Source organism: Castor canadensis, chromosome 3, assembly GCF_047511655.1.
Source record: "Castor canadensis chromosome 3, mCasCan1.hap1v2, whole genome shotgun sequence".
Classification (NCBI taxonomy): Eukaryota; Metazoa; Chordata; class Mammalia; order Rodentia; family Castoridae; genus Castor; species Castor canadensis.
This window is the reverse complement of record NC_133388.1, coordinates 189,216,572-189,230,593: the sequence shown is the minus strand read 5'-3', so window position 1 is coordinate 189,230,593 and position 14,022 is coordinate 189,216,572. Positions and strand designations below refer to the sequence as shown.

General features: G+C 44.8%; 1 protein-coding gene across 1 annotated transcript in view; it reads left to right on the top strand.

Moving 5' to 3' along the window:
* The first annotated feature begins 1,504 nt into the window (after nucleotides 1-1,504).
* Oc90 (otoconin 90) overlaps nucleotides 1,505-14,022 on the top strand; it is a 39,926-nt gene continuing 27,408 nt past the window's right edge. The window contains exons 1-2 of the mRNA XM_074066952.1: nucleotides 1,505-1,614; nucleotides 5,781-5,917. Of these exons, the coding sequence (XP_073923053.1) occupies nucleotides 5,872-5,917 (46 nt within the window). The 5' untranslated portion in view covers nucleotides 1,505-1,614; nucleotides 5,781-5,871. The remainder of the gene's footprint in view (nucleotides 1,615-5,780; nucleotides 5,918-14,022) is intronic.

The window sequence follows — 14,022 nt, the reverse complement described above, 5'->3', positions numbered from 1 at the left end:
TCATCATTTTAAACTCTCATTGAGTACAGCCCTTTCTCTCATGTCTGAGTTCTTAAGAAAATTTAACTCTCATCCTATTCCACCAACAGAGAAGGAAGGGAAATTCATGGCTCCACAGACATTGAAAACCAGTGGATCTCAAGCAAGAATGACTTCCCCCTTGCCCAGGGCACATTGCGCATTTTGGCAGTGTCCAGAGACATTTTGATTGTCACAGATCAGTAGGGGTGGGTATGGGGTATGCTGCTGGTATCTAGCAGGTAGAGACCGAAGATGCTGTGGTGTCTAGGTGAGTGCCCACAGAAGAGAATCACTTGACCCAAAAAGTCAACTGCTTTAAGGTTACATAAGCTATTTCAGGCCATGGGGAGAAAATTCTCAAATTCCCTGTAAATATCTAGAACAAACTACCTAGGCATCATGCAATAGCTATGCTCTCTATTGGGATTCTGAGGAAATAGATTTGGCTAAACTGAGCCACATGGACCCACTGACTTGACGGCTTTAGAGGTGATGACTTTCCCTCCAACCCCAATGCGCGTAAGTGGATGAACAACTAATGAGCTTCAAACAGAAGCTTCGGTGCACAAGGACAGCTCTTTCAGTGATTACTGCTGTGAAGGCCCCATCGAGTCCTGATTTCACTGTCTGACAAGTCGTGCTTCTTCAGGAGACAGGCACAGAGCAGACAGCTCAGAGGGATCACCACTAGGTGAACTTAGACAAAATGCCTCCATTTGATGGCCTGTAGAAGGAATTACTGCTCCACTCATTCCTCCTAGAAGAGCAGTATGGCTGCTGTAGTGATGACAAAGGTAAAATCCTGCCAACCATGTGTAGTACATTACTAAGCACTCAGTAAGCAGCAGTTCTCCTTGATGAAATCAGGAATGAAACATTTCACAAGGGATAGGAAGAGGGACACCTATAACATATACCACATATACTCCCTCCTCACAACTCCATCGAATAGATGTGGAAGTTGAGCCTGAGCAGGGATAAGTTCAAGGTCACACTGTTATTCAGTAGTAGGTCTGGCAGTGGAACATAAGATATCTGATGGTAAAACCCCATTTCACTTCACCCTACAGTTTGGGCAGAAAACTCCTAAAAGAAAGAGGCATCAAATTCCCAGGTCCAAGGCCAGGAACATATGAGAAGAATTGCCCCAGGGATCCTCTTTCTGAAGAAATGAAATGACTAGATCAGACAAAGGCAGCCCTTTTTCTTGCAGGAGAGTCCTATGACTTTCATCACCTTTCATCCTGATGACTCTAGACATAATTGCTGAGCCTCTGAGACTGAGGGGAGGTGGAGCGTGAGGAACAGCATAGCCATTGTTCTCTAATTAGAGCTTAGGTCTCCTGGGGGTCAGGATGGGGCCTCTTAATATGGAGCCTTTGCCTGTGCCAACCCATAGTACTATAATTCCTCCTCCCCTTGGGGGCAGCCCACCTGCCAATGGGCATGAGAAGTATCTTCTTGATGTGAGCAGTAGGGGCAGGCACTCACATGACCAGAGCTCTTTCCTTGGGATATAAAGAACTCAGTCTCTATCCATCCAAAGCCAAGCATCACGCACTCATCCTGTGACCTTTGCGTGGGAGCTTCACGGTAGGCACCTACTTCTGTTGATGTGAGAGCCAGAGGCTTGAGGATGGATGAGGCCAGGGAGGAGCGGGGAAGGGAGAAGTAAAGGGGAAATGGATGGAGGAAGAGAAAGAGGAAGGAAGAAAGGGAGTGGGTGAGAGGCAGAGTGGAAGGAAAGGAGAACAGAAAAGAGGGAGAGATAGAGGAGGAAGTAGATGGAGGAAGAGAAGGGGGCAGGGGAGAATGGGGATGCCTTTGGGACTGTCTGAGCCCTGGCTATTACTCTAAAATGTATCTGGAAACTCAAAGGAAATCTGAGCCCTTGTACAAAGAGATGCAATGCCAGGAAGACAGCATCTGATGCATTTCTCTGGGGAAAAAATCCTCTGCCACATCAGGGAGGGTCCCCCAAACCGTTGTGGGCCAACAGCCTTGTTGACGGCATCCAGTGTTGACCTGTGATCCAATGTTGATGGGCAGTCCTCACTGAGTACTGAGTGTGTGCCATGTGCTTGGTGTTCTGCCTCAGTGGAACTCATCCATTAGTCCTCGTGATGCCCTAATGAAAAATCAGTCACAAGCATGTTGCTGACCAGAAAAATGAGTTCCAGGCAGCATCAGCATCTGACTCAAGGAAGCCAGCAAGCCACAGAATCCACCCTGCCTGGGTCTACCCAGCCAGCAATGTCTGGTTCCCAGCTGCTGTCCAGACAGCTGTGGAATTGTTCATTGGTTGGTCTGGTAAGCCAGGACTCCACAAATGGCATGTGGACTAAGCTAAGAGACCTGGGAGCCCTCTCAGTCTGCAGGGACAACATTGCCCAAGGTGTTCTGTTGGCCCTGGGCCCCTTGAACAAATAGGTAAAGGGGATTCTTCTTCCAGGTCATAGCCCTGTACCCAAGGGCACCTGACTTGGCCAACAAAGGATGCTGGATTTCGGCAGCAGCCCGTCTGTGTCTCTCATCTGAGACCCTCCAAGCGGGATTCAGCACCCTCACTGCTATTCAGGGCTGACTTTCTGGCTGGCCTTCCCTTTTCTTGGGGTTGAGGGTAATGTTGCCATCTGTTTGGTTTCACCACACCCTGGGGAGTGGCCAGCTGGTTCTTAGGAGCCTGGCAAGTAAGTTTTCCCAGCACTGTGACAGTTACACAGTGAGCAGTTACTATGCAGTGTCTTTAGGATCACATGGCTGGCCTGGCAACTGAGGGGAGCAAAGTCTTGGGTCACATTGAATGTCCTCAGTTTGAAGCCTGGCTCAAATAGTCATGTGTCATGCCCTGCATGTATGTTCCTTGTGTGTGTGGGGTGGGGGGACTTTTTTTTAAGTTACAGACTCTTTCTGAGCCTCAGACCCCCTCTGGAAAGTGAGAACATGGTGAAAAAAGTCCTAGAGTGTTGTTCTTAGACAGTGTGTGGAGTGTAATCAGTGGAGCATCAACAGAAAGGATGCATAGATTCAAGGAGCAAGGTCCCCAAGCTTATAACTTATCATATATATATATATATATACATATATATAGGGGATATGCTGCCCTTATATCATATATATATACATATGTATATGTATATGTATATGTACATGTACATAAAGTAAGATTTGCCATTTTAGCTATTCTAGTGTGTACGATAGCATTAAGTGCATTTGCATCTTTGTACAACCATCTCCGCCACTGATCTCCCTCCAGAACTTTTGATTTTCCCCAATTGAAACTCTGAGCCCATTAAACAAGAATTCCCATTCTCCTCTTCCTACAACTTATTTTTTTATTTTATTTTTCCAGTACTGGGGATTAAACTCAGGACCTGGAGCTTGCTAGGCAAGCTCTCTACCACTTGAACCACACCCACAGTCCTTTTGCTTTTTTAGTTGGTTTATCAGAGAGGGCCTCACTCTACTTTGCCCAGGCTAATCTTGAACCAAGATCCTTGTCTCTCTATTTCCTAAGTAGATAAGATTACAGACATGTTACACCATGCCTGGCTCTTACAATTTATTTTTTTAAATAAATTATACCAGAGTCAAGGTTGCATCTGGAAACAGGTAGCTTTTGCTCATTTACATTCCACTAGACACATTAGAAGAGGTAGAAATTGAGCACCGGAGCCTGCCTGTATACTCTGAACTGCAGGATATCCTAGGGCAGCATATCCCTGAAACTATAGTCAGAAGAGGAAAAAGACAGGCCATGGCTTCAGTCTCACCTCTCTTTCATTCCCCAGATAGGGCCTTCCACACAAGCAGAAGGGATCAGCATAAAGACCTTTATCATGGCTGGTGCTATTGAGACTCTAACCAAGGCCAGCTGCTGTAATTGCAATTCCTAATGCTGCAATCAACATCTCTACTTCAGACACTGCCATCAGTACCTGGAGGGATTAAGGCCTGCAGGAGAGGGGGTGGACCCCCAGTGGCTCCTAGGTAGGGGCTGTTATCCTACAGCACTGGCCTGGTGTTAAGAGATCTAGGAAATGGGGCATTTTTGCCATAAATTGTCAATGATCTCATCTGTAAAACACACCTTTGAACTAGATGATGCTCACTCCCATTCCAAGTTCAGATTTCCTGGCAGCTCTCACAGTGTGATGTTAACAATGAAGAGCTAACACAGGAAGTGCCTCATGGTGACTGAGCTTGACCCAATGTCAAGCTAGCATCAGTCCTGTGGGTATGCCTTCAGAGGGGTCAGTGGGCTACTAAAGGAGACTTCCACTGTCTACCAGCAGAGTTCTGTGGGTATGCCTTCAGAGGGGTCAGTGGGCTACTAAAGGAGACTTCCACTGTCTACCAGCAGAGTTCCCAGGGCATCCCACTGTCCACCTAGAGACTTCTCCTGTCTCACCCTTCATTTCAGTCTGGCTTTAACCCGAAAGGAGTCATGCAGATCCGACTCTCCGCAGAACAGTCAGAAAGCCTGTCTAACCCTGAGAGTTACCCTGCTCTAGGGGCTCATGTGGCTAAAGGTTATGAGCAGAGCATTATGCCCAAAGAAAACTGGACAGCAGGCACACTACTACAGAATGCCTAGCTGAGTGAGAATCGGAAAGAACTCATATCTCACCCTTTCCCAATCATTCAACAAGTATTCATTTTGCGGCCACTAGAGGCTGTGTTAGGCCTGGAGAAAGGTTCGTAGAGTAGTCTATGAATAGTCTACAATGTCTTTCTCCTTTGGTCACCTTTCCCAATGCCAAACCCTGCTCACCATAACAACCAGGGCATGGGGACCCGTTTCACCTGGAAGGATACATTGGAGAAAGTCCTCCTCCAGCTTCACACAACCCTGAAGAGGGAAAAGAGCGTGACCTGGCTCCATTTTGGTCCTTACTTGCCCCCTTAGCCTACCCCTTTTGTTCAGTGTACAACATACACAAGCCTATCTGTCTTGTGTCCCCGTGTGTGCCACTGGGGTAGCATAGATCATGCAGTGCTATCATTTATGTTTTGTCCTAAAAACATGATCTAGAGCAAAGTGTGTGCACGTCAACCAACCATCTTCCATTCTTTACAGAGTTATAGTCCCAGGGAGCTAAAATTATTTTTAAATCCCTCTGGTCTTTGTTTTAGTTTTCCTTTACTGTTAAATACATAGTTAACAGGGTTGAGAGATCTGAGTACAGGGAAACAACTGAAATGCAGTAGGGGGTCCAGGACCTTGCCTACCTCCTCTCTTCGTCCCTAGAGCAGTGCCATCAAGCATATATTTGGATCCTTAGCATCTCAACGAGGTATTCAAATGCTCAGAAGCCGAGGAAGGGAAGGAAGCTAGAGATGCAGCACAGAAAATATTTTTTGCTGGCAGGCAGCGCCACCATGTGGTTGCCAAATTTATTCATATGTAAAGTGATGAAGTTCAAAGCCAGCTTTGGGTGCTGATGTAACAATGGTGTGAGCTGTGTTTTCCTCACTTTGCATTCCTGGATAATGAATTCTCACTGCCTCCCCCATAGAAGAGCTGAAATGAATGACCGTGGAATAAATGAGTAGAAAAGTGAGACCACAACTGTGGCCTCAAGGAACTCAGGGTTAAGTTTCCATTTTACCAAGGAACAGATTGAATCTCAAAGACGAGCGAGAGCACCTTAATGTCAAACTGTTAGTGGCCAGGCTGAGGCAGAAACCCTTTCAGGGCTTTGTGTTTGATGGCACAAAGATGGCATAAAGGTGGCCTAGTGCCGGTTCTTTCCTAGGATTTCTGACAGCATCCTGGTCAAGTCTGCTGGCTTCTCCCCAGAAAACTGTTCCAGGTGGCACCCAAGCCCCCTTCTATGCTCTCCTGCTATGACTGGGCTTTTCCTCGTATCTGTGCTGATGGTCCCCTGTGTAGGTGAGTAACACTATTTGATACCTTATTTCCAGCTTACTGTGTAATTACTTAATATGAACACTAGGAGATATTGTCAAGTTTCATTGGATTTGCTTATTAGTACTTTTTCATCCCTGGTGTAATGAGTGACAGAAATCAAACTTCAGTAATATGCTATACATTTAATTCAGCTGATATTGTTGAGCACCCTGAACAGTACAGGAAAATATGAGGTAGGAGACAGAGTGGAGAATAAGGTGGGCCGAAAGGCAAGGTGGCCAGGTAGAAACCCTTCACCCGAAGAGTGTCTCAACTCCTCTTTGGTTATGAGCTCAACTCCTCTTTGGTCCCCTGGTTTGTTGATTTCCTCAGAGCACACTGGCCTTCCTCACAGATAAAAGTGTCCCTTTCCCTTGGGAGTTGTGTGTAGCATCAATAACAAACCCATTCTCATTCTCATGCTAAAATGAATCTCATACCACCCAAACCTGAGACACCCAAACTCCTGGGCCTCTAGGGTGATAAACTGAAGTTTGCTTGGAGTCTTGGCTGGAAAGCTGAGGCTGCTGGCTCTTTCCTTGCTTGCTTTCTTACTCATGGATTAGTACAGCTCTCAAACACCTGATCCTCTGCTTTCCTTCCTCCACAACTGTTCACCTCACCCACTGATCTGGGTGCATTCTCTCTCCCTGCCCATACTCAGAGAAACTCTAGACCAACACACCTACCCTCACCCTCTAGGCATCCCTCCAAACAGCAATGGAGGCAGCATAGCAATGTGAAGTCACAAACATTTGCTGATTTTTTTACACCATGACCCAAGTCAGTAGACAGTACAAGAAGTTTGCACATGGTCCAGATGCTTTCAAGTTGAAAATTATAATGTAACCATTTGGCATAAGTTCAAAGCCCTCCTTGTAGCCCAGACCCCCTTCGAAGCCCCATCTGGCCCTTCTCTCTGAGACAAAGTGGTTTGTGACTCCTTCCTTCCTTACCATGTGTTTTTTCCTGGTTCAGACTCTCTTGTCCTGATGTGGATTCTACTTCAGAGCAACTGGTTGGTGTCCCTATGAAGACCTCAACTCAACTTTATCAAATTACAACTATGATCTTGACTTACCCTGTTTTGAGTGTCAAAAATGTGAAATACTGTGTTTTAGAGTTTTTGAGTTTCTTCTCTTTTTTGTTGTTATTGTTGTTTTGATTTTTTCCTAAATGAGATCTTACCTGCCAAAACCCACTTTTCTAATTTTTAGCTTATTTTCTTTAATAACACATTTCCCAGTTTCAAAACAGTAAATTTCCCTTTGATCAAAATTGCCCCCTAAGCATCCCCCTTTTAAATGCACCTTTTTGTTTCTATAAAATTGAGGCCATTAAGAATCTTCTTCCCTGTTCTTTGTGCTTCGTTTCTTTTTCCTCTTTTCATAGTTGGCTATTATATTATGGTAATAAAACAATAATGATAGCCTCATTGCTAGAAATTATTTGACATTTTTGGCATCCCCCCAGAGATTTTACTCCAAATATACTAACATCTGGCATTCAAAAAGTTACAGTCATAGAAAGTTTAAGTGCAAACATATAGATATATATATGGACTTGAACCCACAGCCCTGGTTTTGCAGGGATAAGTACATGGTTACCACTGAGATAGGTCAGCCACTCAACTAACTCACCACTTGGTCCAAACGTTTTAGGGGAAGGGCTGTTTCTGAGGTGTTTCAGTCTGGGTCTTCTGAGAAACAGAGGCCAAGGACAGATCAAGTGTGCAAAGCTTCTATTAGAGAAAACAACAGTGAGAAAAAGTGAGGCAGCAATGAGGAAAGGCCATGAGGTCATCAGGCAGGTCTTTAGTGAGGGAGGGAGGAGGAGAGAAGGTGGATGCATCCTGGAGTGCTCCTAGATCAGAAGACAGTTTGGCAAGACCGATCAGGAGGAATCCCCCCAAGTCCTTTGTCTCCAAGGATCCTGGCCTACCATAGTATACCTGCCCACACTGGGAATAGCCATGGGAAGCATGGGAGCATGGAAGGACACAGGGGATGGGAGCATGGAAGGACACAGGGGATCAGGCCTCTATGCAAGCACTTCCCTCGGCTACAGAGCACAACCACGTCAAGCTTTTGTAGTTGGACACCTTCTGTGAGGCATCTTCTTGTGGCTGACCAAGTGGTTATTTGAGTCAGATTTGAAGACAAGCTTTGTGTGCATAGACAATGAATGGTCCCTATGCTGACAAGGGCTCTCCTAGTTCTTTACTCTATGAGGGGCAGCATCTATGTTTGCTCCTCCACCAACTAGGCAGCTGCTGCCCCCTTTCCTCATGACTTCCAAGAGTCAACAGTGGGATTGTGGTTAGCATTGGGTTAGAAGAGAGAGCGATCCCTTGGATCTTCACCCGGCCTTTGTGTTCCGTTTACGTGGGAGCTCAGCTGTAGACTTGAATCCACATCTCCACAACACAGAGCTAAGTATGAATTCCCACTTCCATCATCCTTGGCACATTCATCTTCTAGAAATGAAAAATGTCACTGGGCATGAAAGTGAGCTAAGTTATTTCTGGTTGATCATCTAAGTAGAATACGTCCTACTATGAATTGTACTCAAATTCATTCATAGACCTGATCATTCCTCTCCCTGGAGATGACATGGTTTTAATTTGCTTAAAGTTTACTAGCTGTGATTCTAGTAAGCCACCACTCATGGACTATTTGATGGCATGGGTTTGACTATTGTACATGCATGAATTCACTCAACAAGTATCATCAGAACTTGTGCTCTCTCTGTCTCTCTATATATAATGTAAATGCACACATGTACATCATAGTGCTTACTATCAATAAACCTCTACTCTTCCCCTCATACTCTATATGGGGGAAACAGTTACAGAAGCAGATTATTGCAACTTGAGATATCAAGTGCAATGAGAGAAGGTTGTCCCAGACATTATGTTAACACAGAAAGTTGTCCCTTATCCAGCCGAGCGTAGAGGTCAGGTAGGGCTCCTCGAATTTCAAGTGGAACAGTAAAATGCGGGTAAGAGTTGTTACTGGATCTGGTCAGGGCCAGAGGTTCTTGGTCTCCTGGGAAAAAGAATTCAATGACACAGAGACCTAAGCAGGAGCAGGTTTTAATGCAAAGCAAAATGAAAGCAAGCCAAAGTACACTATCAAGGGGGGAGAATGTGCAAAAAGAAGAAGGAGGACTGACCTGAAAATCCCATACCTCAAGCTTTTTGGGGGCCTGTGGACATGGGGGTAGTCATTCCTGGAAAACTTAGTTATGTGTTGTGAACTTCTAGAGACTGGGTTATGCATTATTATCTCCTCTCACACATCAGGCAGGAGTGTTTTTCACCTTGCTTGGTCTGACTGGAGCAGTCATTTTCTGCAGGCCACAGAGTTCATGAGTTATTCCATTATGTCAGTGAGGTAGGATGTGAGTTTTTTGTTAACACACAAGCCATCAGGTTTCCTACATCCCTGCCTAACCTATGTCAAAGTGAGTAGGCCATGGGTAGTAGGCATAGGGGAAGGACCTCAGGACCAGGGCACAACACCAGCAAAGGCAGGTGGCAGAATGGCACTTGGTGTCTGGAAGGTATGAAGCCGCTCAGCACAGCAGGGCGTAAAGTTTGAGGGGGGAAATAATTGGCAGAGGCTACAGCAGTCAGACTGAGAAAGTCTTATGCGCCTGGTCAGAGAGGCTGCACTTCATCACTGAGTCTCAGTTTTATTGTCTGTAAAATGGTACAGACATGTATTAGATGAGGTGGTGTGTGAGAAGTATGGCATTAGCTCTGCTCCTGAGACAGTACAACGCCGTTACCTTCCTATATATAAGGACAAACCTACCTGAATGGGGATAAATATCATTCTGCCGAATTGGGTCCTTCCATAGCCTCTGATTTTCCATCTTTGCCCTCCCTGCCTCCCTGTACCCCTCACACCTGACCAGACTTGGTGTGTGACCTAAATCAGTCCTCCAGATTAGACAGTTTAAAATCCAGGGTGACTTTTTTAGTCACTAATGAAAATGTGTGGGCACGGATATCCTGAAAGTAAGCTGAATGTGGGGCGAGCCGCATGCCTTATTAACATGCACTGGACCGGCCCCTCTCCCAGCCTCCACGGAGAGAGTGGGATTCTCACTTGCACAAAGGACCAGGAGTGAAGTGATTACCAAGGAGCAGCAATATTTTACAACTGCCACCTAAGGGGACTGATGAGACAGTTTCCAAAGCAGTGATGCCAAATATAAAATGTGCCAGAGTAATTGTGTGGGACCTGTGACAAGGCTCACATGGAATTGAAGTTGTCTCTTGGCCTGCAAGTCCATGATTTGCAGGGCACCATCCTTCGATACCCATATTTCCAGGCAAGAGGGAGCTCCCTCTCTGTGGGAACCATTCCAAGAGGGCTAATTGCTGCACACCTGCTCACAATCCTGCCCCTTTGGCCCTTTGAGCTTTCACCCAAGGCAAAATGCCTTCGTTTTACCCTCAAATTGAAGGTAGCCCACAGATCCATTTGCTTCAGTCTACACAGTATTTTGATTTGAGCCAATAGTTTAAAATTGGAAAGAATTTACAAAGAATTCAGATTTCTAGCAAATTTGAAAAATTATGACTCTCCTTCTCCATGGCCTGAGGCTGACTCACAGCTTCCCCTCTTTTTTGTTTTTTAATTTTTATTTATTTATTTATTTTTATTCATTTAGTCACATGTGCATACATTGTTTGGGTCATTTCTCCTTCCTGCCACCCAGTCCCTTCCTTCTCCCCTCTACCCACCTTTGCTTCCAGGCAGAACCTGTTCTGCCCTTATCTCTAATTTTGTTGAAGAGAAGACATAAGCATAATAAGAAAGACAAAGCGTTTTTGCTAGCTGAGATAAGGATAGCTACAGAGAGATTCTTAGCATTGCTTCCGTGCACAAGTGTGTTACAACCCAAGTTGATTCATCTCTACCTGACCTTTTCTCTAGTTCCTGATCCCCTTCCCATATTGACCTATGTTGCTTTAAGGTTTCTGTATTAGCTCCTGTGCAGTGGGAACATCAAACACTTTCATGTTTTGGGTTTCCTACTTATCCCCATACCTCCTGGATGTGCTCTCACCTTGTCATGTGACTCAAGTCCAACAACATTGCTGTATTTGTCCTAGATCTCAAGTCCGCATATGAGGGAGAACATACGATTTTTGGTCTTCTGAGCCTGGCTAACCTCACTCAAGATAATGTTCTCCAGTTCCATACATTTACTTGAGAATGATAAGATTTCATTCTTCTTCATGGCTGAGTAAAATTCCATTGTGCAAAAAACACATGAAAAAATGCTCACCATCTCTAGCAATAAAGGAAATGCAAATTAAAACCACACTAAGATTCCACCTCACCCCTGTCAGAATAGCCATCATCAGCAACACCACCAAAAACAGGTGTTGGCGAGGATGTGGGGAAAAAGGAGCCCTCTTACACTGCTGGTGGGAATGCAAGATAGTACAACCACTCTGGAAAACAATATGGAGGCTTCTTAAAAATCTAAACATAGATCTGCATATGATACAGCAATCACACTCCTGGGGATATACCCAAAGAAATGAAACACAGGTTACTCCAGAGGCACCTGCACACCCATGTTTATTGCGGCACTATTCACAATAGCCAAGTTATGGAAACAGCCAAGATGCCCCACCACTGACAAATGGATTAAGAAAATGTGGTATCTATACACAATGGAATTTTATGCAGCCATGAAGAAGAACGAAATGTTATCATTCACTGGCAAATGGATGGAATTGGAGAACATCATTCTGAGTGAGGTTAGCCTGGCCCAAAAGACCAAAAATCGTATGTTCTCCCTCATATGCGGACATTAGATCAAGGGCAAACACAAAAGGGGATTGAACTTTGATTACAAGATAAAAACGAGAGCACACAAGGTAGATATGAGGATAGGTAAGACACCTAAAAAACTAGATAGCATTTGTTCCCCTCAATGCAGAGAAACTAAAGCAGATACTTTAAAAGCAACTGAGGCCAATAAGAGAAGGGGACCAGGAACTAGAGAAAAGGTGAGATCAAAAAGAATTAACCTAGAAGGTAACACACATGCACGGAAAATTAATGTGAGTCAACTCCCTGTATAGCTATCCTTATCTCAACTAGCAAAAACCCTTGTTCCTTCCTATTATTGCTTATACTCTCTCTACAACAAAATTAGAGATAAGGGCAAAATAGTTTCTGCCGGGTATTGAAGGGGTGGGGGTAAAGGGAGGGGACGGGATGGGTGGTAAGGGAAGGGGTTGAGGAAGGGGGGAGAAATGACCCAAACATTGTATACACATATGAATAAAAAAAAAAACTCCATTGTGTATAAATACCACATTTTCTTAATCCATTCGTTAGTAGTGGGGCATCTTGACTGTTTCCATAACTTGGCTATTGTGAATAGTGCTGCAATAAACATGGGTGTGCAGGTGCCTCTGGAGTAACCTGTGTTTCCTTTCTTTGGGTTTATCCCCAGGAGTGTGATTGCTGGATCATATGCAGATCTATGTTTAGATTTTTAAGAAGCCTCCATATTGTTTTCCAGAGTGGTTGTACTATCTTGCATTCCCACCAGCAGTGTGAGAGGGTTCCTTTTTCCCCACATCCTCGCCAACACCTGTTGTTAGTGGTGTTGCTGATGATGGCTATTCTGACAGGGGTGAGGTGGAATCTTAGTGTGGTTTTAATTTGCATTTCCTTTATTGCTAGAGATGGTGAGCCTTTTTCATGTGTTTTTTGGCCATTTGAATTTCTTCTTTTGAGAAAGTTCTGTTTAGTTCACTTGCCCATTTCTTTATTGGTTCATTGATTTTGGGAGAGTTTAGTTTTTTGAGTTCCCTATATATTCTGATTATAAGTCCTTTGTCTGATGTATAGCTAGCAAATATTTTCTCCCACTCTGTGGGTGATCTCTTCAGTTTAGAGACCATTTCTTTTGTTGTGCAGAAGCTTTTAATTTTATGTAGTCCCATTTCTCCATCCTTTTTCTTAGTTGATGAGCTGCTGGGGTTCTATTGAGGAAGTCTTTGCCTATACTTATTTCTTTCCAAGTATTCCCTGCTCTTTACTGTACTAACATCAGAGTTTTGGGTCTGATGTTAAGGTCCTTGGTCCATTTTGAGTTGATACTAGTATAGGGTGATAAACATGGATCTAGTTTCGGTTTTTTGCAGATGGATAACCACTTTTCCCAGCCACATTTGTTGAAGAGGCTGTCTTTTTTCCATTGTATGTTTTTGACAGCTGCCCCTCTTGCTGTGACGTGGGTCAATCTACTTGTCCACACTCCCCACCATTCCCTATTGCCTCCCAACACTGGGCATGCTTCTCTCATTTCCCTGAACCCTGAAGAGATTTGGGTTTACAGACTTGGGTCTTAAAGCAGACCCGCATTTTCTCTGTCCTGAACAAGCAGAGTCAGCCCAAGTCTTACTGGGTTCTGGGCCTCCTCCCTCTGTCCTCACAAGTTAGTCTTCGTGATTTCTTTTTATTCACTCAACAAGCACTGTAGAGTTTCTAGGTGTGCCAAGTGAGCACTAGGACTTGAAACTATAGCAGCGAGGAGGCTCTTGCCCTCAGGAAACTGACAGTGTAATGGAGACATGGATGCACAGGCAGACCCTGAGAACCAGCATGGAAGTGATGTGGTAGAGGTCACTAGAAGTGGGATATGGGAGAGGATGGCCAGAAGTCCAGAGTCCCCAGGGTCAGGAGATAGAGTTAGAAGAGACTTGAACACAGTGTTGTTAAAACTGCACCATGCATAGCAGCAGGATCAACCAGGCCAAACCATGATCTAAGTTTTTCCAGCAGAGGCCAACGGCCTGTGCAAAGGCCCAGGCCATGTGGGAAGAGCAGAGAGCAATTAGGAATGATTGGAATGCAGGGGTCAAGAGGAGGCCTGGTGCCAGCTGTGCCAACCCATTGTGATTCCCGGGACACAACGCATGGTTTCACACCCTTCTGTCTTTGCTGTTCCCTCTTCCCCTTTTTTCTGGCCTGAAAAACTAACCATTGTTCTAGATTGTCTTCAGATGTCCTCCATGCACTCAGTGAAGTTTCTCTGGTACCAAG